The sequence below is a fragment of the Cricetulus griseus genome, chromosome 3 (genome assembly GCF_003668045.3).
Source record: "Cricetulus griseus strain 17A/GY chromosome 3, alternate assembly CriGri-PICRH-1.0, whole genome shotgun sequence".
Classification (NCBI taxonomy): Eukaryota; Metazoa; Chordata; class Mammalia; order Rodentia; family Cricetidae; genus Cricetulus; species Cricetulus griseus.
In genome coordinates, this window is record NC_048596.1 from 79,899,437 (window position 1) to 79,922,772 (window position 23,336).

General features: G+C 44.2%; 1 protein-coding gene across 9 annotated transcripts in view; it reads right to left on the minus strand.

Annotated features, from left to right (window-relative positions):
• Vwa3a (von Willebrand factor A domain containing 3A) overlaps positions 1-23,336 on the minus strand; it is a 133,467-nt gene that overhangs the window by 50,014 nt on the left and 60,117 nt on the right. For 5 of the 9 annotated variants that reach the window (XM_035442252.1, XM_035442251.1, XM_035442254.1 and 2 more), the window contains exon 3: positions 4,517-4,640. In XM_035442252.1, coding sequence (XP_035298143.1) covers positions 4,517-4,640 — 124 coding nt within the window. Of the gene's footprint in view, positions 1-4,516; positions 4,641-8,947; positions 8,996-15,693; positions 15,815-16,492; positions 16,653-16,766; positions 16,854-23,336 lie in introns of those variants that run through there. The other 4 variants (XM_035442257.1, XM_035442256.1, XM_035442258.1 and 1 more) reach the window with 4 other exon arrangements.

Sequence of the window (23,336 nt, forward strand, 5' to 3'; positions counted from 1 at the left end):
ATACACAGACACACACACCATACACACAAACACAGACTCATACAGACACGTATATGTTGTGGAATATTTGTACACTGTATAAAAATGTATTGCTGTGATTGGTGTAATAAAAAGTTGAATGGTCAATAGCTAGGCAGGAGGTACAGGTGGGACTTCCAGAGACAGAGAGAATTCTGGGAAGAAGGCAGAGTTGCCAGTCAGATATGGAAGCAGCAGCATGGGCAGTATGGAGAGGGCATATGGCAATTACAAGTTACATATGGCAATTACATATGGCGCGCCCAATGTCTGGGCACATATTTCCACATAGGTCCTGAGAAAGCTGAAACAAACAAACAGACATGGTATCCGAGTAACCTGGTGCTCATAGTGGACAGAGGTGGGGATCTGTTGTATATCGAGCACTTGAGTAGCTGGCATGCTAAGTAGAAACTCTGCTAAGTCAAAACACTTGCCACAGCCCACCAACTTCCCAGAGCCAGTGCGGTTAAATGCAGCTTCTGGTTAAACACCATTCACCATCAGACTGTGGGATTAAGGCTGGCTCTTCACAGAGAGCAGGAGGCAGAGCCAGTCATCATGTGTTAAGCAGAGCCTCAAGGTGGGTTTAAAACTTGGCTCAGTGCTCTGAGGAGGCACAGTAAAGTGGTACAGACTGAAAAAAACCCTTAAACACATACAGTAAAAAATGGGTATGGACAGTCATAAAGAATCATTTAGAAAAAATAAAGTCTTTAAATAAAGAGAAATGTAATATAAAACAAATAAGCCACATAAGGATGGGCGTCTGGATCCTGTATGGTATTTTGTTGACTCTGAATGTTTTGAATGCTGTTGTGTCAATGACAGCTGCTGAGAGATATTGGGTTGTAGAAGAAACCATCGAACTAAACCAGTTTATATAATTTAGGGATGTCTTAACTTTAAAATGGAAGCCAGGATATGTGATATGTGTGATGTTGGGAGACAGGATATGCCTTTGTTTCCACTGGAAACAAAAAGCTATGGATCTCTTCAAAATTAAAAAAGATCAGATTTGATCAGGGGAGACCTGAGGAAGCCAGGAGCAACTACAGGACGGGTGGCATATAAGCTGATGACATAGGAAAAGCTCTAAGACTGGAGGAGACTTGATAAATCTTGTTGGCTACAGAGTCTTCATGATTTATTATTACATGTCAACCTTTCATATGGCATGGATAGAAGATTTATATTACAGTTTGTTTATAAAGTCCAAATGGACTTATAAAGTTGACAGATGCCTTTTGTCTGCTCATAAAAAAGAAAATCATTTTTGACTTGTGCACACTGCACATCCCATACTTGTGTTAATGCAGATATGCATGTTACCTTTAAAAATTTGTGTGTTTTCAGAGAAAAAGGACCAGACACCAATGAAGGCAAGTAGGCCATGTGATCCAGCCTCTCAGAATGCCTTTGTTACTGTTTCCTCAAAATTCTGCACCCAAAACAACTTCAAAGCTGCTAGCTGGGATGGTCCAGCTTATCTGAAGCCCTGCACTTTCCCGTCACACAGAGCCTGGACAACAGATGATACAGCTGGCTCTCCCAGGACTTAACCATTATTCCAATTTTCTCAGGGTCCTCTAAAGATGGTATTATCCCAGACGCCAAGGCCAAACTTTCTTAACTAATAATTAGACTCCATGTTATTGAGAGCTGGTGGTACAGAGAAAGACTCGTTACACACACACACACACACACACACACACACACACACACACACACAAACACACACACTCACACAGAGCATCTGGTAACTGTGGAAATGGCCTGAGTTCAGCTCGAAGCTCCCTTCTGGGTACATACTTGACACTCTTGGTGGTCTGTCTTTGTATTTGCATGTATGGGACTCTCACTGGAGTGGGCAAGGTGCTGCTCAGAGGCTGAAAGCTGCCTACTGCCGTGGGATGAGCCACTCTGCAGAGGACGGAGGACACAGGAGGAAACGGCTAGAGAAGCACAGCACACGGGCATCTCTGTGTCCCAGCTTCCTTGCAGGGCAGTGCCCCCAGCTCCTTAGCTGTGCACGGGGCAGTGTGAGGCCAGGGCACAGAGCATGATCTTGAGCTCCTCTACAGTTCTCAAACGGTTCTTCTTTGCACTCTCATTTGGTTGTAAGCAGAGGGTTGGCATAAAACAAAGATGGGGAAGATAAAAGACTGCTAATATAGTCCAGCTCCAAAGTGTCACTCACTTTGTGTTCTTCCCTAAGTCTGGTTCTGTCTAGTTTCAAAAGGAAATTAGCAGGTGCTCAGGATGTGTGAAAACACACACTCCTAATGACTGAAAACAGTAACATAGAGCCTAGGATATGTGGAACACTTTCTCTTCTGTGTAGTAAAATTATGTAATCCCAGGAGACCATCACTTTTCTGACAAGGAAGCTGAGGCACAGAGAACTTTTGCCCAAGGTCACAGAGTCATTTGTTCAAGGTCACACAGTTAATGATGGTGGTGGATCTGGGATTCATTGGAAAGCTATATCAAGTCAAGCTTGTAACCAAAACACTTCATGGCATCTCTGAATGAGCATAAACTTCAGTTGTCTGCATGAGAGACTTTCTCATTGTGTGATTCAGTCCTAAGAATACCCTTCTTTCCTTTGAGAGGCTTAGTGCCAGAGATCACAGTCCTAGCCTTAAGCTTCAGGAAATTAGGCTCTGTATTATATGACCACTAGGTGGCACTGTTCGCTTCCAGGACACCATGTCATGCACCCTTTTCCCATCTTGCACTTGAAATGGTGTGTCACGTACGCTTTAGGCTGTGGCTTTTGCTCTACAAATATCTGAAAGTCCATTCCTACATACATTGCTATGACTGAAGGTCCTACTGCTCTTCTGTTAAAGTGGGCACTTTTCATTTTAAAATCATATATACATATACACATATACACATATATAAATACACACACACACACACACACACATATAAAACTTTCCACATTATATTTATCTTGTAAATCTACATATTGTTGTTTGAGACAGGGTCTCTCTGTGTAGTCCTGGCTGTCCTGGAACTCATTATGCACACCAGGCTGGGCCTTGAACTCACCTGACTTTGCCTCCTGAGTGCTAGGATTAAAGGTGTGTGCCACCATGCCCAGCTCATACAATATATTTTGATCATATTTTTCCCATGCCCAAACTCCTCCCAGATCTTCTCCCCAAATTTACGTTCTCTCTCTTGCTCCTTCTCCTCTCTCAGAAAACTCCTACAAAAATGAAAATCAAAACAAGCAAACAAGAAATCATTAAGACAAAAAAAAATGCCCAAACAAAACAAAAAAATTCTACAAAAAAAATCAAGTTCCATTTGTGTTGGCCCCTAGAGTGTGGTTGACACACCCAGTGATACTCCATTGGAGAAACTGTTTTCCCCTTTGCCTGTGGTTATCAACTGCAAAGAGCTTCTTGGTTAGGATGGGACCTTGTGTCTCTAAAGTGGACACTTTACATGGAGAACACACAAAGTTCAGTGTTGGGCAATCAGAACTCTCACTGCTCTGAGAGGAGACACAAGAGACCTGTCTGTAACTGATAAAGGTAGGACAGGCACATCCCACGCCTGGAAAGTGAGTTGATCTGATATGAAATCAGATGAAACAAAGACCCACGTCATTGACAACTGATATCACTGAATGATTTCTTCTTAGAACTACCCATAGTTCCTCACCACCCCACCCCTTTTCCTTTTTAGAAAGGCCATCCCAGGCTGGCCTCAATCTCACTATACAGTAGAGAGCTGAGGTTGGCCTTGAACTCCTGATCCTCCTGCCTCTACCTCTAGAGTGCTGGGATTATAGGTCTGTGACACCATGCTTGGTTTCCTTGTTCTGTTTAATTAAATTTGTTGTCTCATAAATGCCCAAACTTGGGAAAATTAGAAGTTGACCATTTTTCTGGTTAATTGCTGGTATTATAACTATAAGGCTGGATGTCCCGACTGGTATCCTATTTATAGTCTAGTGTGGATTTACCAGCAGATGGCTGCTGGCTGCCTTGCACTCACAACTTGTAAGGACAATTGCTTCCATGGTAGAAAGAATTCTGAGTCATGTGTGATTGTAGGAAGATGGTTCACTTCTACACAGAGTGAGCCAGAAACCAATGTGGAGCTGCTTCTTTCTTTCCTTAAGCTATCTGCCCTGACTCCTGTCCCCACAGCACCTCCTGAAGTGGACTTCAGGACCTAGGTCTTAGGGACTCCTACAAGAAAATCTCAGCAAGGGGAGCTTTTGAATCCGATGCTTTAGACTTCAGGCTTTGACAATGAAACCAGGACCCTCACATGCTGCTACATATCTAATGATGTTCCTGGAGGCCAGAGAGCTCTATGGCTAATACTAAAACTCCACATTCAGTTATAAACCTAGGGCCTCATCACATTTACAGTACTGGGTCCTACTGGAAGAAAGAGTTCAGTACATTCCACATCCCCTGGCTATGGATTTGAAAACGGCACTGGTGAAGGGAAGCTCTATGGTTCTTACCAGTAGGTCCTGGGTCTGGTTAATATGTGTAACCAGAAATCCATTGTGTGGATTTTGGGCAAGTGCATTCATGGCCTTCTGGTTCTGTTGCTTCTGTGGATCTCTGTCACTGTCCCTGTCCATGCTACAAAACAAAGTGATTTGATCAGTCCTCAGCATCATGTCACCTCACCATGTGAGTGTGCCCCCACAGCCCGCCCAAATCCTCAGCTCCTAAAAACATCCAGAAACATTTTTAGTTCTGTGTTGAAACTGAAAGGATTCCTACAGATTTTTGATAAAAAATGTGGCTTGTAAGATTTTTTTATACTTTATATTCATCTCAAAAGCCCCAGTCTATGTAAGATGTTGCAATGGCCATTTATCTGATCTCTCATCAAGGTTCATTCCCCCTCAATTCTCATGAGCAAACTCTTGCTGCTGTTTTCATTCAGAAAACCAGAGAATCAAATTTATCAGGGATTTCCCAGGAATGTATTACCCCGACTGTGGAAGACATGACTCCTTTGAGTTGTCATCCTGAGACCACCTAAATTCCTCTCCTGACCAATGCAAGAATCTAAACCAACCTTTAGACAACATTCCCTGGATTTGTCCAGCTCTTGGGTGCACTGAACACTCCTGGAGCACCTGCTGGCTGCAAGGCTCTGTGCTCCATGCTGAGAGCATATCAGTCAACAAGATGACAAGCACTCCCTTTGCACTTCATTTCTTCTGAGACAAGTTCTCTCTAGTCTATGTCTAATGACATAGACCAGGCTGGCCTCAGAAGTCTACCCCTCCCCTCTTGAATGCTGGGATCGAAGGCATGCACCACCATGATCAGCTAGCCTTGGCATTTCTGGTATTTGGGTGAATAGTTCTGTTGTGGAGGGTATACAATGACATCTCTGGCCTCCACCAGCCAGTTGCCCCTTGTTTCCTTCATTTTGACAACACAAATAACCTAGACAAGTCTCCAGCGTTCACAATTGTCCCCAGTTGAGAATCACTGAGATAGACATTGTCTTTGTCCTTGCTGTTTCTATTCCTTAAAAAAAAATTGTGTGTCTGAGTGTTTTGCCTACTTATATGCAGGTCACCTACATATATACCTGGTGCCCACTGGGGCCTGGATCCCATGCAACTAGAATCATGGATGATTTTAGGCTGTCCTGTGGGTGCTGGGGACTGAACTCATACTCTGTAAGAGCAACAAGTGTTCTTAACCTCTGAGTGTTCTTAATCTCTCCAGCCCCAGAGCTTCTATTCTTGTTGAGGAAACTGCTATTAAAAACATTAGCAGGGGGCTGATGAGACAGCCCAGTGGGTAAAGGTACTTGCCACCAAGTCTGACAACATGAGTTTGATTTTCAGAATCTACATGGGAGGAGAGGACAGACTCCTGAAAGTTGTCCTGACTTCCACATGCATGTGCACTGGTATGATACACACACATTCAGACACATTCAAATAAATAAATACCAAAAAGTGAATAGGTACAGAGAGGGAGGTCAATAGGGAAGGGACAAAGAGCAAACAAACTAAGGTTACCAATGTTGTTTGACAAATTCTCAAGGAATCAAATTATTTTACATTTACTTAAAATTATACATTATATATGTCTGACATGTGTGTCACTTGGGCTGACAATGTTCCCCACAAGAACCATAGACTCAAACCTCCTCTCCCCTCCCCCGTACCAGGTATGAGAAACTTCCCTTTGAATGGTTGGTTACAGTTGTCCAAGTGACTCCCCAACAATACAGAGGCCCTTGGTTGCTTCTTAGTGGTGGAGAGTGGGCTCCTAGTGCTGAAGACATACACACTTAGGACATGGGACTTGAATGATTCCAGCTTGGTCTGACCTGAAAGCCTCTTTCCTACAATCTAGTTTCCATAAAATACTATGCAAGATGCCAAGGGAAGGAAACAATCAAACAGTTCTACTTGGCTGCAATACCTATGAACCACAACAATGACCAGCATGGAAAGATGTCCATGAAAGTACAATAAATAGCGCTCATGTGTTGATGACAACCGGTAGCTGTCTAATTGGACTTCATGGCCCACTCAACAGGACAGAAATCAGGCCTGGTTATGGAAAGCTAGCCAGCTTCCTGGGGCTAGTGAGGTCATGGACCTCAAACAAGAATATACTACTGCCACTTTGCTAGACAAGCATAACTCCTTAGTATGTTCTAAATCTTATCCTTATGCTCACAGATAAGTGTAATTACCACCCTTATAAAGAAGCTTTGCTTTACAGTAGATGGAGACCAACACAGGACATTACTACTGGACACAATGCAGAAATGAACCTATCATGGGATCCTAGCCCCCAGTGGTTACATCTATATCACAGTTCCTGCACCTACGACTCAGGGAACACTATGGAAGAGGTAGTGGAAAGATTGTAAGAGCCAGGATATCAGAAAGTCAGTGTGAAACAGTCTCTCTAAACAAGAGCAGAACAATGGCAATATCAGTGGACATGTTAACATGGAGGAGGGAGAAGTCTGAGAGGTCCCACCCCTAGATAAAGAACTACAGGCAACCAATGACTGCCTGAAGAGTGAGAATCAGCCTCTCCCAGGGATGAGCCTCCTTATCGGCTAGCCAGTGTAGAGGAGTGAACCCTGAAACCACATACGCACAACAAAAACGATTCAGCCAGTTGTTTATATATTTGTGTCTGCACACGTGCACGTGCATGTACACACACACACACACACACACACACACACACACACACACACACACCAATAGTAATAAAAGGAGGCTATTGACTTGATGGGGCATAGAAAACATTGGATGGATGGTAGCTGAGGAGCTGGAGGAAGGAAAGGGAAGGGGAAAGTGACATAGTTCTATTTCCATTAAAATATATATATTTTTTAAAAAAATCAGTAGTTACAAACTAGAAAATGCTACAAAGCAAGCAACAAGTTGCCAGGAATAGGATCATCTTTTACAGGAAAGGAATCTAAAAGGGTGTCTTCTGAACTCAGACCTTGAAGGATGACAAGGGAGAGGACATGCTAAGGGATGGAAGAGACAGGGGAGCAGCAAGATCCTGCATGAGAAGAGCTCAATGTCCAAGAATGGAACACAAGACTGCCAGGCCAGAATACAGGGATTTCAAGAGAAGGGGAAACATCCAGAGGAAGCTATGTTCTCTGTGAGTGAATTCCCAGTGTGTACAAACTACAGTTTACCAAATCAGTAGTTGGGCTGGATAGTTTTATGTCGACTTGACACAAGCTAAAGTCACTTGAGAGGAGGAAGCCTCAACAAAGAAAATGCCTCCATAAGATTGGGCTGTATACAATTACCTATAGGGCATTTTCTTAATAAGTGATTGATGGGGGAAGAGTCCAGCCCATTGTGGGTGGGGCCATCCTTGTGCTGGTGGTCCTGGTTCTATAAGAAAGCAGGCTGAGCAAGCCATGAGGAACAAGCCAGTAAGCAGCACCCTCCATGGCTTCTGCGTTAGCTCCTGCCTCCAGGTCCCTTCCCTGTTTGAGTTCCTGTCCTGTCTTCTTATGTGGAAGCATGAGCTGAACAAACCCTAAGACAGGTGTGCACAGTTATTTAAGGCTGAACAACCAGATCCTTTCTTAGGAACTTGGGACTTCAGAGTGGAGGGCCTAGCACATATACCCAGACCAGAAAGGTGTGTATAGGAAAGTGGGTGAAGATCACTCCCTCACACAGTTTCCATGGAGACTTTCTCTAGAGCATCTCCACTCCTTGCCTGCCCCTTCCCAGGCTCGTTGCTCTGTACCTTCTAAATGATGTTCTCTGAGGTTAAGGAGTACACACCATCCTTGTCATAGGGTTTCTACTGCTGTGATACAACACCATGACCAAAAGCAACTTGGGAGGAGAGGGTTTATTTCATCGTACAACTCTCAGATCATAAGCCATCACTGAGAGAAGTCGCAACAGGAACTCAAGGCGGGAACCTGGGGCAGGAACGAAAGCAGAGGCCATGGAGGAACGCTGCTTACTGGCTTGTTCCCTGTGGCTTGTTCAGCCTGCTTTCTTTACTATCCAGGATCTTTACTATCCCTAGAGTGGCACCATGCCTAGTGAGCTGGGCCCTTTCACATCAATCATCAGTCAAGAAAATGACCTATAGTCTTGCCTGCAGGCAAATCTTATGTTTTTTTTTTTTCTTTCTCAATTTAGTGTCCCTCTTCCCAGATGATACTAGGTTGTGTCCTGTTGACATGAAACTAACCAGGCCACTCTTCTCTTGCCTCTGCTCTTCCTGGGCAATCTTACACATGTTCAAGATTTGAACAGTACCCACCCCTCAGGGACTCTCACAGTACAGCAAGAACTCAGACCTCTCACTATAACTCCAGATCTTATAATCTGAACTGAAGATTCCCCCCTCCCCACCAGCCCCATTCCCTACTCCCATCCCTCATCCCCAAACCACACCTTTGTTAGAGACTTTCCAAGGCTGATTGGACTGATCAGAACTTGCGGCTGTGGAGAGTTAGAAAGGCTGAAATTTAAAATCAGATTTAAAATCAAATTATTTTGGGCAGTCTTTAGTTCACTTAATTCTTCACTGCTGTGTCTGACCTAGCATTCTCTGAATTACTAGGCAAACCCTTTACAACACTGTTATTAATAGACTCCTAGCTGATGGACCAGCCTAACTTCATTCTAAGCCATCTTGTTATGAGGTAAAAACAAGTCATTCCTGTTTTCTGTAAAAAGTTTGAACCATGTCTTGATCCATTTTCTGGAATATGACTTAATCCCTGACCTCCACCCTGATAAAATGTTCTGCCAAATAATTTTGAGATGCTATGCCAAGCTCCTATGTAACCAAATTCCTCTGAAAATCCCCCAACCCTTGGAAACCTCCCAGCCTTGCAGTTTCAGGCTATAAAACCTCACTTCTCCTAGTTTGGAACTGACCCCTCAAATCCCACATTTACGGAGAGATGGTAACCAGACTAGCTATATATTGTGCACATATAATAAAGCTTGCTATAAATTTGGCCAGTTCAGGTAATGATCTTTACTTTCATTTGGTGGGATTAACACTAGCTTCCACAAACCTAAAAGCTATGAATGTTATCTGATGACATAGGTTTTCCTCATTTAGTTGTAAGCTACCTACCTGATGGACCAATATCATTGGGAAATGCCTTAGCTCAAGACTCTAATTCTTTGATTGTGAAAGTCCAAACAACCACTTACACACAGGAATGTATTACTCAAGACAGATAACCCGAATCCTTGTTGCAGGCCATGGTCGCTCATGGTCACTCAGAATAAACCATCTCTCATTCCCTTTCAGTTGAGAGCTGTATTTTGCATCCAGTGTTCACTGACACTGGATTTTTCTGCTGAAGAATTCAAACTTGCCTCATCCAAAATGGAAGCTGTGATATTCCATACAGACCTGTCCCCCTTCTGTCTTCTGGCTTAGAGAAGCCATCATCTTTGAGTCAAAACCCTCAGTCAGTTCTTTGTTTGTTTTTGTTTTGCATGACCATTTCTCTGTAGCTTTGGAGGTTGTCCTGGAACTCATTCAGTAGACCGGGTTGGCCTTGAACTCACAGAGATCCACCTGTCTCTGCCTCCTGAGTGCTGGGATTAAAGGCCTGTGCCACCACCACCCAGCTTCAATCTGTTCTTGATGCTCATTCCTGATATATAATTCTTTCTCTAATCTCATTAATTTTACCTCTCCCAAACATCTCCATATACCCAGGTCTCCTTAGGCATTTTCTGCCCCTCTCCACTGTTTTCACAGGTTTTCAATAGCATTTCATAATTACTTGTAATAATGGGTTTGATTTTGACATTTTCGCACATGTATATAATTTTTGTTTTGTTGAGACAGGGTCTCACTGTGCAGTCTTGGCTGTTTTGGAACTTGCTATATAGACTAGACTAGTTTTGAACTCACAAAGATCCACCCTAGCACTGGGATTGAAGATGTGAGCCACCACACCCAGTTATAAATGTCTTTTGGCATTCATCTTCCCTCTTCTGCTTGAAACTGTAGACAGTTTTCCCACCCCCACTAATCCCCTTCTTTCCAACAAGTCCCATTGCCATTTATTTATTTATTTATTTATTTATTTATTTATTTAGAGACAGGGTTTCTCTGTGAAGCTCTGGCTCTCCTGAAACTCACTTTGTAGATCAGGCTGGCCTCAAACTCTGAGACCCACCTGCCTCTCCCTCTGCTTCTCAAGTGCAATTAAAGACATGCACCACCACACCTGGCTGTCTTTACTTTTTGTTCGTCATCTTTTTTACAGTTTGATAACCCACTGTGTTCAATCAGAGCTGCTCACAGGAGCAGGGGCCTCTTACAGTGGCTACACCACTGGAATACATCTTTCTTTTCTCCCAGTGACCACTAATTGGGTTTACAGCTTCAGGGAAAGGTAGGACCTCATGTCCCTTCCCTCCTTTGTGACAGTGTTGAGGGCCCTAAGATTGTGGAGTCTCCTACTAATAACTACAGCTGCGGAGTTCAAGAGTTGCAATAACTACATCATACCTGAGAGAAAATCTTCCACGACCCTCCCCCACTTCTTCCACCTCTTACATTCTCCTTGCCTCCTTGTCTGTGGTGTTCTTTGAGTAGTGGAGGTCCTCTGACGTCTGGGTCACAGATAGCTGCAGGATACCATGGTTAGCCTGGCTACATCCCCTCAAGTTTGCCTAGCTACTTTGTTAGGTAGAGGGCTCTTTGCTTGTTTGAAACAGGTTTGTGTGTGTGTGTGTGTGTGTGTGTGTGTGTGTGTGTGTGTGTGTAGCCCTGGCTGTCCTGGAACTCGTTCTGTAGTCCAGGCTGGACTCAAACTCACAGAGATCTGCCTGCCTCTGCCTCTCAAGTACTGAGATTAAAGGCATATTCCACCACAATCCAGCTGGTAGAGGGCTCTTTAAAGAGTATGAATTCACTGTTAGCGCCCATCTTCACACTCCAAAGGCTTTCCTCTATTTCTTGGATGGAGATAAACCCTTAGGATGGTTTTCCAGACCCCACAAGGGTGGGATGCTGGCCACTGACCTCTCTCTAGTTCCCAACCCATGACTGTTCTCCTGCCATGGCCACGGGAGGTTCTAGAATGCTGTACAGTTCCTTTAACCATGGGACCTTTTCACCTGTTACTGACTGCACTCTAGAACATTCTTCCCCTGTCCCACACATTACTTGACTTTGATGGTTCAGCTAAGTCCCCATGGCCTCTAAGAAACTCTCCAGCCTTCCTTTCTAGACCAGACTCCTCCTTCTATGTAGGTTTTCATATACCTATGCCCCTTCTTCTAAGGACATTCACTTTAGCTTGGAGTCATAGTCACTAGTATGACATTTAAAAACTGGTGTTGTAGCCAGGGAGTGGTGGCACACCTCTTTAATCCTAGCACTTTGGGGGGCAGAGGCAGAGGCAGGCAGATCTCTGTGAGTTCAAAGCCAGCCTGGTCTACAGATTGAGTTCCAAGACAGCCAGGACTACACAGAGAAAACCTGTCTTAAAAAACAAAAATCCAATCAACCAAAGCAAAACAAACCAACAATCTGGCACCCTTGTCTTTATACTGTGAGTTGCGCAAGAGTGGAAGCTGAGAGACAAGAATTGTGTTTTACTGTTTAGGAGATAGAATCATGTGTATAGCCCAGGCTGGCCTTGAAAATGCAATTTTTCCTACCTTGGCCTTCTGTGTGCTGGGGTTACAGGTGTGTGGCACCATCTCCAGGGTTAACACATTTTGAGGAGATTAGGGATGGGGGTCTTGCTGCTTGGATTTCTATCTGTACCAGGCACTTGTAGAACACACTCATTTTCTACTTTTAGGCTCTCATTTAATTTCTCCACCCTCCCCAGTAAGCAAGCTGGATCATTAACAGTCCTTCCTCCCTCCTCACCAAACTGAGACACAGGCTGTGAGAGGCTGAGCAGTGCAGTCTCCTTAGCAGCTGGCAGCTTGTTAGTTCGTTTTGGGGCTTTAAGGCTTACTTAGAGGTTGCTTATTTTCTGAGATGCACCAGGACAAAGCGGATTCTCCTCAATGAGATTGCCTATGGCTTGGACTTTGAAAACCTCCCAGAACCCTGGAACCTAGCACCTGCAACCTCCAGTGTCTTGGTCCCTTTTCCTTATGGAGTGATTAACAGTTTTCAGTGAATTAACAGGCTTAAACCACTGGATTCTGGGTGACTTGTGTGGGCAAATGCACTGTGTTAGAAAGGGCCCTGGACTTCTGGTTTTTCAGTTGAGAACAGGATGGGAATTGTACTCACCACTCTGCCCTCTAATTCCTCTGTTAAGAGAGGGGTGGGGAGAAGGGGGGAGGAGGAGGGAGGGAGGGTGAGAGGACACCTTGTGAAAATGCACTGCCAAATGCCAAATATGACAGAAATGTATAATACTACTGCCCTAGTTTGCCCCTTTGTTGTGAAAAAACACGGACCAGGGAGGAAATGGGAGGAGTAGAGGGAGGGGAAACTGTATTCATATTTTTACTGTATGTGAAAAAAATCTATGCTTAATAAAAGCATTTTTTTTTCAATCAAATGAACAAACAAAATTCTGACCAAAACCAACCTGGGTAAGGATAAGGTTTGTTTTAGCTTTGTTTGTTTACAGGTTCCAGCCCATCCAGGGAAGCCAAGGCAGGAATCCCGGGGCCCAAGCAGGGGCCATGAAGGAACACTCCTTACTAGCTTGCTCTCCAAGGCTTCTTGCTCAGCCTGCTTCCTTACCCAATCCAGGACCACCACCCACAGTGGGCTGGGCCCTCTCACATCAATCATTAACAAAGAAAGTGTCCCCACAGGCCAGTCTGATTGAGGCATTTTCTCAGTTGAGGGTCTCCTTTTTCTAGGTAACTGGAGTTTGTAACAGGCTGATAAAAACCAGCTGCTAAAGTATGAGCTGCCCATTCGAGCACTTCAGTATGGGACTGGAAGCAGTCATCTATCCCTTGTATTTTTGTAGTGTGCCTCTTGGGGGCCAGAGAGTGCTGATCCTGGGAGAGACAGGGATGAACAAGACATGGCCTTCTCTTCAGGCATGGGTACAAACGCAAGCTTGCCTGCGAGCCCCTAACTGGAGCAGCACAGCTCTGCACCGTTGCACGATCTCACCTTCGTGTTTACTGTCTGCTCCATTTCTCCCACTGAAGACGCTTGAGGGCAGAACTTTAAGACGTTCACCACTAGACTGCTGTGCATAAAGCAATGCCTAGAGCGCAACAGGTGCTCAACAAGATCACTGAGTTAAAGAAGGATAACACAGCAATGGGGAGTCGGGGTGGTGGTGGTGAGGTTATGGGTTCTGACCCTTAATCCACAGAATCTGCTACCCTCCAGGCTCCTCGCTCCTTTGCTGTCAATGCATGTAATGTAATTGATCCTAAATCTTATCCAAGGAGAAAGCTCACCAGATGCAGGAGAATGCCAGGATGTCCCCAAGGACAAACTGGCCACTGAAGTGTACTTTTTTTTTTTTTAATGAGAAAGTATCTTTAAACCATGAGGAAAAAACATTTAAAAAGTGCTGTCCTTGTTGGGTGTAGGGGCACATGCCTCTAATCCCAGCAATTGGTGGGGAGGGAGCAGAGGCAGGCAGGTGTCTGTGAGTTCAAGGCTAGCCTGGTTTATATACTGAGTTCTAAGACAGCCAGAGCTACATAGTAAGACCCTGTCTTGGGAAAAATAAAAAATAAATAAAAGAGTTATCCTCATAACTCATGAGGACCTAGGACTGCTCTTGACAGCTGTTGAAATTCCTGTTCTCTCTGTGGGTGGCCTGGATCTCCCCCAGTCAGCATCTTCCCCTTCCCCTTCCTGTGCAGGCTGTTGTCAGAGGGTTCCAATTGATGAGTCTCAGCATCCATTTTCCAATCACTGTGACCATCCTCCATCAATGCAGGTATGCAGTTCAGCAGAAGGAGTGCCTTGGGGATACACTGCCCTGGGTGGCTGCTGGGCCCAGAGGACAATGTTTGAACTAATTTCTTGGGTAGATTAGCATTTTGGTCAAAGCACATTGTTACTATACAAAAGAAAGCCTTCAGCTAACTTCCCAATTGGTTAACAGCTGAATCTAGGATGCTCCCAAATATTTATTCATGAAAGGCCATCTGCAGGACTTATATTTTTACACTTATCTATGTATTTGTTTGGTGTATGTGTATGTGTACAGGTTGTGTGTGTGTGTGTGTGTGTGTGTGTGTGTGTGTGTGTGTGTGTGTGTACCTGTGGTTGAAGGACAAGTTTGAGTTCTTCTACCATGTGGGTCCCAGGAATCAAAGTTGGGCTGTCAGGTTGGTGGCAAGTGCCTTTATCTGCTGAGCAATCTCACTGGTTCAGAGCTTGTTTTGCTGTTGTAGATTTAAATATTTTATTCATGTGTATGATTTAAGTTTTTGTTTGTTTGTTTGTTTTTTAAGACAGGGTTTCTCTGTGTAACAGCTCTGGCTGTCCTGGAACTCACTTTGGAGATCAGGTTGGCCTCGAATTTAGAGATCCTCCTGCCTTTGCCTCCTGACTGCTGGGATTACAAGTGTGTGGCACCATTGCCTGGCTCGTATGATCTAATTTAAAAAAAAAATGATTGGTTTGAGCATTTTGCCTGCCATGTACATGTTTGCCTGGTCCTGAAGGAGGTCAGAAGAGAGAAAATGGATCCCCTGGAACTGGAGTTACAGAGAGTTGTAAGCTGCCATGTGGGTGCTGGACACTGAACCTAGGTCCTCTTACCTGCCAAGCTCTCTCTCCAGAGCCCAGGGCTTGCTTTTTTAATTGCAGTTACTCCTAGTGCTCCTGTGCAATCCATGTTACCAGAGTGAGCCATATGCACTTCCCCGATGCTCTTGCCCCAAACCCTGCCAAGTTCCTGGGTGCTGAAACCAAGGCTTGCAGTCCCTTCAGAATCCATTCTTTGCTTCTTCACCTCCCCACTCACCCTTCTCCGTTCCCTGGCAACCCCTGCTTGTGCACTGTACTCCCTCTGTCTGCCAAGAAACCTCAGAATCCTATTTGTCACCCCTAGCCCCACAGTGAAGTCCTGCTTTCCCTGCACTGTCCTGTATCGAGTTGCCTTGCTATCCGCCAGAGCCCCAGCACCTAGCACACAAATCTTCCCCTTTGGCCAATGTGTAACCACTCACTCTTCCCACTTGCCAGTCCATATGACACTCACCTCCGTCTACATTTCTTCATTTATGTCTTCATCCTTGGGAGAAGGCACAGCAAGACACCTCTTCTCCTGGCTCCCAATTCTTGCTCCAAGCTTCTCCAAACAACTCTACAGTGCCACTTGCCTGTGAGATAAGTGTTAGCTGTCTCCAAGGTAACAGGCTGCACCACAGCAGCTAGGGCCAGGAAAGGCAAAGAGCTTGCTCACCCCAGGGAAGAAAGGGCTCCCAAGCTGTCATATGCCCCTCTGTTAGGTTAACCCCGAATTTCTTCCTCCTATAAAGGCAGGGCATGATCTGCTTTTCTACCTTTGGGACATCTGGGTCAGCCCACTCTATGGTTTAGGCCAATAGAGCCCTGCAGCTTGTGGCAGAAATTGAGGAAGATACAAGGGAAGCCCAAGAGCTTTCATATTCAGTTCCCCAGAGAATTGAGAACAAGCCCAGGGAGAGAGATTTGGCAGCCTCCGCTCACACCAGGCCCAGCACCACCCACAGTCAGTGACTCCTGTGCAAGGTGCTATTGAGGTCATTCACTCCAGCGTTCCTAAACCCAGGGACTCAGAGGAATCACCTGGGTTGTCCGATCTCATTTAGTGGAGTGGCCCAGAACTGTACAATGTGGCAACAGGACCTTTTAACAATGGCCTCAAGTGATTGTGATGTAACCAGCTCTTGACTCCTCTGAATCCTTCTACAGAGGCTGCTGACAGAGGGGATCCACCCAGTGTCCCCCAGGCAGTTTAAGTGGCTAAGCTCTTAATGATCCCAGTCATTCTTAGTCGGTCTTCATTTCCCCCAAACCTTTCACTTTAGAAGCTGGAACTCCTGCTTGGGGACTTTGTCTTTCAGTTGTTCACTCCAGGCCAGGTCAGCAACCAAACTTCCCAAACAGAAACTGTTGACTGATTGTCAGGTTCTCTGGGCTGCAAATGCCCTGTGTAAATCCAGGATATGCAGTGCTCTGCTGATGCCAACAAGGCAGGTAAAGGGCAGGTCACAAAGAGAGAGGGACTCACAGGGCCATGAGCACACAGTGGGCTGTGAACAGAGGTGAGAGGCCGGCCCATGTACTCACCTTGAGGAGAATCCTAGGTGGGAGGCCAAGGCTACAGAATCTCAAATTCAAGGCCAGTTGTACACAGTAAGACTCTGTCTCCAAATACTGGGGGTGGAAGGTGAAGGAAGAGGGGGAGGAGAAAAAGAAAAATCCTGAGTGGAAGTTGGCTAATTTTGCAGCATCATTTTTTTGAACCAGAAGGGTCCCAGACAGGTAATCTACTTCCTTCATCTCCCTTGTTTCTGAGATTCACAGGTTTTTTTTTTTTACTTTATTATTATTATTATTTTTCATTTCAAGGAAAACCCAATACTGAGAACTCCTGTTGCTTGCTTTTACCTGAGCTTACACAGCACATACTGGATACACCTGTGCTACAAAGCCAAGAAGGTTTACAGACCAACAGAGAGGTCCTCGAAAGCTGTGAGTGAGGCCTTTTAATTATTATTATTTATTTATTTTGGTTTTTCGAGACAGGGTTTCTCTGTGTAGCTTTGGAGCCTATCCTGGCATTTTTAATTATTTTTATTTCTTTAGAAGACAGGCTCTTGAAGTGCAGCCACTAACATTTGTCATTCCTGCCTTGGCCTCCCAACTCTTGGGACTGTAGGTACACCACACCCAGCAGTATAGTTCTTTAGAATGTGGCTCTTGTAAGGTGTCAAAGCACAGCAGTGGTATACAACCCTGCTCCCTGAGATAGTGTTTTTCTCTGTGTAACAGCCCTGGCTGTCCTGGAACTCACTCTGTAGACCAGGCTGGCCTTGAATTCAGAGATCCATCCACCTCTGCCTCCTGAGTGCTGGGATTAAAGCCGTGTACACACACTGTCTAAATAGGTGTATCTGTTTTCCTACCATTAGTTCTTGGGAGCTGGTCAGGATCCATTTATCTGTCTCTGGTTTTTTAAGGTAACATTATCTCCAGGCTATGGCAGGATGTATTTTTGAGAGATTAACTTGTATTTTCCTTTACTTCAAACCAAAGAACAGATACTTGTGGAGTTAAGCAGCAACATGAAGTCAGTTGCTTTTTAAAATTTTGTGTACTTTTTTTTTCTGGGTTTTTCGAGACAGGGTTTCTCTGTGGCTTTGGAGGCTATCCTGGAAATAGCTCTTGTAGACAAGGCTGGTCTCAAACTCACAGAGATTCACCTGCCTCTGCTTCCCAAGTGCTGGTATTAAAGGTGTGCACCACCACTGCCCAGATTAAAATTTTGTGTATTTTTTTAATGTGAGTATTCTGTTTGCAGGTACATCTGCATACCAGAAGAGGGCGTCATATCCCACTATAGATGGTTGTGAGCCACCATGTGGTCAGTGGGAATTGAACTCAGGACCTCTGAAAGAGCAGTCAGTGCTCTTAACCTCTGAGCCATCTCTCCAGCTGCCAATTGCTTTTAAAAGCCAGAGCTGACCAAGAGTGACATGCCAAAGGAGTGGAGGTAAAGAATGTTTTTAGTGTCAAGAGGAAGGTGGGAGCACATCCAGTTCCTTTTAATTAAGAGACAGAAACTAACTCAAACTGGCTAAGCGGGGTGTGTTGGTGTGTATGTGTGTGACTTATTTGTGTAAGTCATACAGAAGTGCAGACAGTTCTGGCTTTGGCTACTATGATGTTAGCAAAACTGTCTTCATGGCTCAGCCCCCTTTCTTCTGTGATGGCTCCTCAGGTGTGGCTGGAAAATCTGGACACAGCGGCACTTATTTCTCCCCTAGCAACTTAGCAACAGTGAAATAACTTTCCTCCCAGGAACTCCAGCTAAGTCCTTAGCTTGGCTCCTTGGTCACATGCCATCATGCTTCCTGAACCAATCCTATGACTGACTACTGTTAGAGGAGCTGTGGTCCAGCTCTTCGGCCAGGTTGGATTAGTCATAAGTCACATGATCTGAAAAAAGAGATCATTTTTCAGAAGTTTTTTTTTAATGTCTTTTTTAAAGATTTTATTTATTTATTATGTATACAACGTTGTGCTTCCATGTATATCTGCACACCAGAAGAGGGAACCAGATCTCAATACAGATGGTTGTGAGCTACCATGTGGTTGCTAGGAATTGAACTCAGGACCTCTGGAAGAGCAGTCAGTGCTCTTATCCTCTGAGCCACCCCTTCAGTCCCCATTTTTCAGAAGTTTTGCTTTTTGCCTTTGTGCGAGTGTAGCTGATGCATGCACACATGCCTTTGAGTGTGGCTGATACATGCGCACATGCCTTTGAGTGTGGCTGATGCATGCGCACATGCCTTTGAGTGTGGCTGATGCATGCACACATGCCTTTGAGTGTGACTGATACATGCGCACATGTCTTTGAGTGTGGCTGATGCATGCGCGCATGCCTTTGAGTGTGGCTGATTCATGCGCACATTCCTTTGAGTGTGGCTGATGCATGCACACATGCCTTTGAGTGTGGCTGATGCATGCACACATGCCTTTGAGTGTGGCTGATGCATGCATACATGCCTTTGAGTGTGGCTGATGCATGCGCACATGCCTTTGAGTGTGACTGATGCATGCGCACATGCCTTTGAGTGTGGCTGATGCATGCATACATGCCTTTGAGTGTGGCTGATGCATGCGCACATGCCTTTGAGTGTGGCTGATGCATGCGCACATGCCTTTGAGTGTGGCTGATGCATGCACACATGCCTTTGAGTGTGGCTGATGCATGCGCACATGTCCCCTATAGCACTAGGGTTTATAGGCAGGAAGGATAGCACACACTTGGCTTATTTCCTGGGTACTGAGAACTGAGCTCAGGTCCTCATGGTTGCACGGCAAGTGCTCTTAACTAGAGCCAGATCTTCCCTCTGTTTTTTGCTTTCTTTAAAAAAAAATAATTTATAAACTTTATTTTGTGTGCATTGGTGTGAAGATGTCAGATCCCCTGGAACTGGACTTACAGTTGTGAGCTGCCATGTGGGTACTGGGGATGGATCCTCTGGAAGAGCTGCCAGTATTCTTAACCACTAAGCCATCTCTCAAGCCCTGTTTTTTTGCTTTTTGACTATGAGAGATCCAAATGTCTCTGAGGAAAACCAAGAAGCCAGAAACCAAGAAACTAGAATAAGAAAACTAGAAGGGGTAGAGTTCTGCTTCATGCTTGGTAACTGCAACACCTTGGTGAGATGGTGAGATCTAAGAGGAGATGAGTCCTTGATGTACCAGGGACAGTCCAGAGGCATGGGAGTTCCTAGCTCACCAGTCTGTCACACCCCATGTGTGAGATGGGTAGAAGAAGCCACTGTACCACCTGGCATGGGACAACTGAAGTCTCATCTGTAATGTGTGGACAGCTGACAAACAGTTGAGAGGTCCATGGATGTCTACACGATTTGTATACCCCAGTAACTAATACATTTCCCAGCTCTAGGGAAGAAGAGTATGGCTAATATTTAAGCCCTTGGAAGAGAATGGGAAGCAACCTCTTTGGAGATGTTTTCCTAAGGGTTCAAATCCTGAGAAAGCCCTAGAAACCAATGGGTGGTCTTTACGGTGTCTCCCTACATATTGTTCCATTTATTCTTTGAACAAAGTAGACAATATTGACCAGGTGCTCTTAGTAGGGAGCAACTTTTAAGCAGGGGCCAGCTTTTGTGGTTCTCTTCATTCTGTGTCTAGAAGCAAACCATAGATTTAGCTTCTAATGCTAGAGCCAAGGAATCATGCAACTGGGACAGCTATTTTTATTTCCTTTGCACTAGCCAAACCAGCAATGTGAGACAGCAGGAGTCCTAAATCTGAAGTCAGGGAACCTGGATTGAAACCCAGATTTATACCCATTACTACTTATAGAGCTTGGACAACTTTAATTGTTCGGACCCCCAGTTCTCAGCCTATAGAGCCCCTCCTCTTACTGCACAGGAAGAGGGTGAAGATGACACAGAAAAGCACAGACTGCATGATTTTGTTACTTTCTTTCCCTAAACATACTGAGTGCCATTATTCTACCACAGCATTCTGCAAAAGTATGACTTGCCTTAATAGACTGGTAGACTGTCAAGTTATTTTGGTATTTGGTAAATTGTTTTGTAATTGGAATATACAGCAGCATTCTTTAAGGAGCAAAAAATTAAACAATAAGCCTCAAAATCCTTCAAAAACAACAAAACCTCACCAAATCCCTCAATGGAGAAATAACCTACAGAGGGAAATGATGTGTGTACACAGGTATTATAAGATGGGATGCCACCTAGAAAAGTCTTAGCATATGAATGTAAATGTGTGTTTGTGTAAAATATTACCTCTCATCTGGGAGTAGTGATGCACACCTTTAATTCCAATATTTGGAAAGCAGAGGCAGGCTGATCTCTCATTTTGAAGCCAGCCTGGTCTACAGAATTCCAAGACAGCCAGAGCTACTGTCTCAAAAACAAAACAAAAAAACCCTCACCACCCCCCCAACTCAAACCAATCACCCAAACAAAACAACAAACAAACCCCCAAACAAAAACAAACAGACCACCTCTCATTGTTAAGCTGGGCAGCTGTAAAATGCCTGCTGGAGTACCCACTAAATCATGAGGCCTTACTTTGACAACAGTGAATTTATCTGTAAAAACAAAGTCCCTTTATCTTAGCTGAGGCGTTGATTGCTGTGGAGGATGGATAGCAATTTTTATCAGAGGTGTGATTGCTGTAGGTTGCCCTTGTGATACTGGCAGTAGCAACTAGACTTGAGATGAACTGGAAGAAAAATTTACAAAGATGTGAAGGTGGGAAGGGCACATGGGACGGGTCTGGGAGAGTGGGAGGAATTAGGAGTCGGTAGGATCAAGATATATTGTGTATATGTAAGAAACTAAGAATAACTATTTAAAAAAGAAACTTTTTTTAAACGGGAGAAAAAAAATACCCAATAAGCTATTAACAGTGGTTCTCAGGAAGATGGGTTATGAGTGGGCACTTAATCATGTTCAATACTCCTGGGCTTTAAAAAAAAAGTATTTTTATTTATTATTTAAGTAAATGTGTGTGCCTGTCATTATGCATGTGTGTACAGTGCCCATGGAGGTCAGGAGAGGGTATCAGATCTCTGGAGCTGAAGTTACAGGTGGTTGTAAGTTGCCTGATGTAGGTCCTGGTCCCCTGCAAAAGCAGAAGGTGCTCTTAACCACTGAGCCATCTCTCCAGCCCCTTGGAGAGATGGGCTGGAGACACACACACACACACACACACACACACACACACACACACACACACACACACACACACACACGGAGTCATTAAAAAGAAAACCCTTGTATGTCAGCTTAGACTTGTGGAAATTGCTGATGGCTCAAGCAACGGTATTAGAATGATCAACGTAAGGTGACATTCCAACTAGTAAGTCCATCTTGCTAGTCACTAACCACATTACTAAGTCAAGTATGTAGGAGGTGAGCTGGTCAAATCTTTAGATGTGCAGAGCAACTTTTACCCAAAGACAATTATGGATCATCCAAAAGATCTTTGGTTCTTCAACTGCATTTGAACAAAAAAAATAAATAAATAAAAACAAAAACAAACAAAAACCTGCAAGGCAATGCAAGAGAGCGAGCTGCTTTAATGGGCAAACAAATCTATCATATACAACTAATACTAAATATTGAAGCAGTATGAAAAAAGTGTCAGAGAAAGGGGCACATTATTTTACTAGAAAACTGACTTAATTCATGTCTTAGAATATTAATGATAACTGTACTGTTATTTTTCTGTTGCTGTGGTAAAACATAATAACTAAAGCAACTTAGAGAAGGAAGAGTTTGTTTGGCTTATGGTTTCAGAGGGGTATGAGTCAGTTATGACAGCAAAGCATGGCAGTAAGCAGCAGACATGACAGCTGGAGGCTGCAAGAACTGAGAATAGCAGTGGCTTTGAAATCTGAAAGCCCACCCCCAGTGACATATTTCCTCTATGAGGCCACACCCCTTAAACTTGACCAACCAGCCACCAACTCGGGACCAAGCATTCAAATATCTGAGTCTATGGGGGGCATTCTCATTCAAATGGATCAAGCATTCAAATATCTGAGACTATGGGGGACATTCTCATTCAAATTACAACTCTTGTTGACTAAAGGTGAGCTAAGAGTGGAAGTGCAAGAGAGGGGACTCCCTCACACACAATGCTAACAACAAAGTCAACCAAGAGTCAAGGTCTCTGTGAACATGTGAAAGCACTACAAGGCTGTTATTTGTTTTGAGACAGGCTGGCCTCAAACTTCCCATATCCTTTAGGATTACCTTGAACTTCTGATCCTCCTGAATCTACCTACTGAGTGCTAGAATCACAGGCAAGTACCACTATATCTGGTTTATTCAGTGCTGGGGATTGAACACACAGCCTGGGAGAGCTACATCCCTAGAAATAAACATTTAAAATCAAAGCTTATTAAAAGTAATAGAAGCCTTTTTAGTTTCTTTAGTAGACAATTTATTTTGATAAACTTGCTCAATAACAAAAATACAAGTGAAGAAAATTATGTTCACTTTATACAGTCATATTAACAATTTGTTTTGAAACTATTAATTGAAAAATGTTATAACCAATTAGAAAACAATTCTTAATAAAGTTGGGATAATATACAGACCTTAACCCACAAACTAAAAC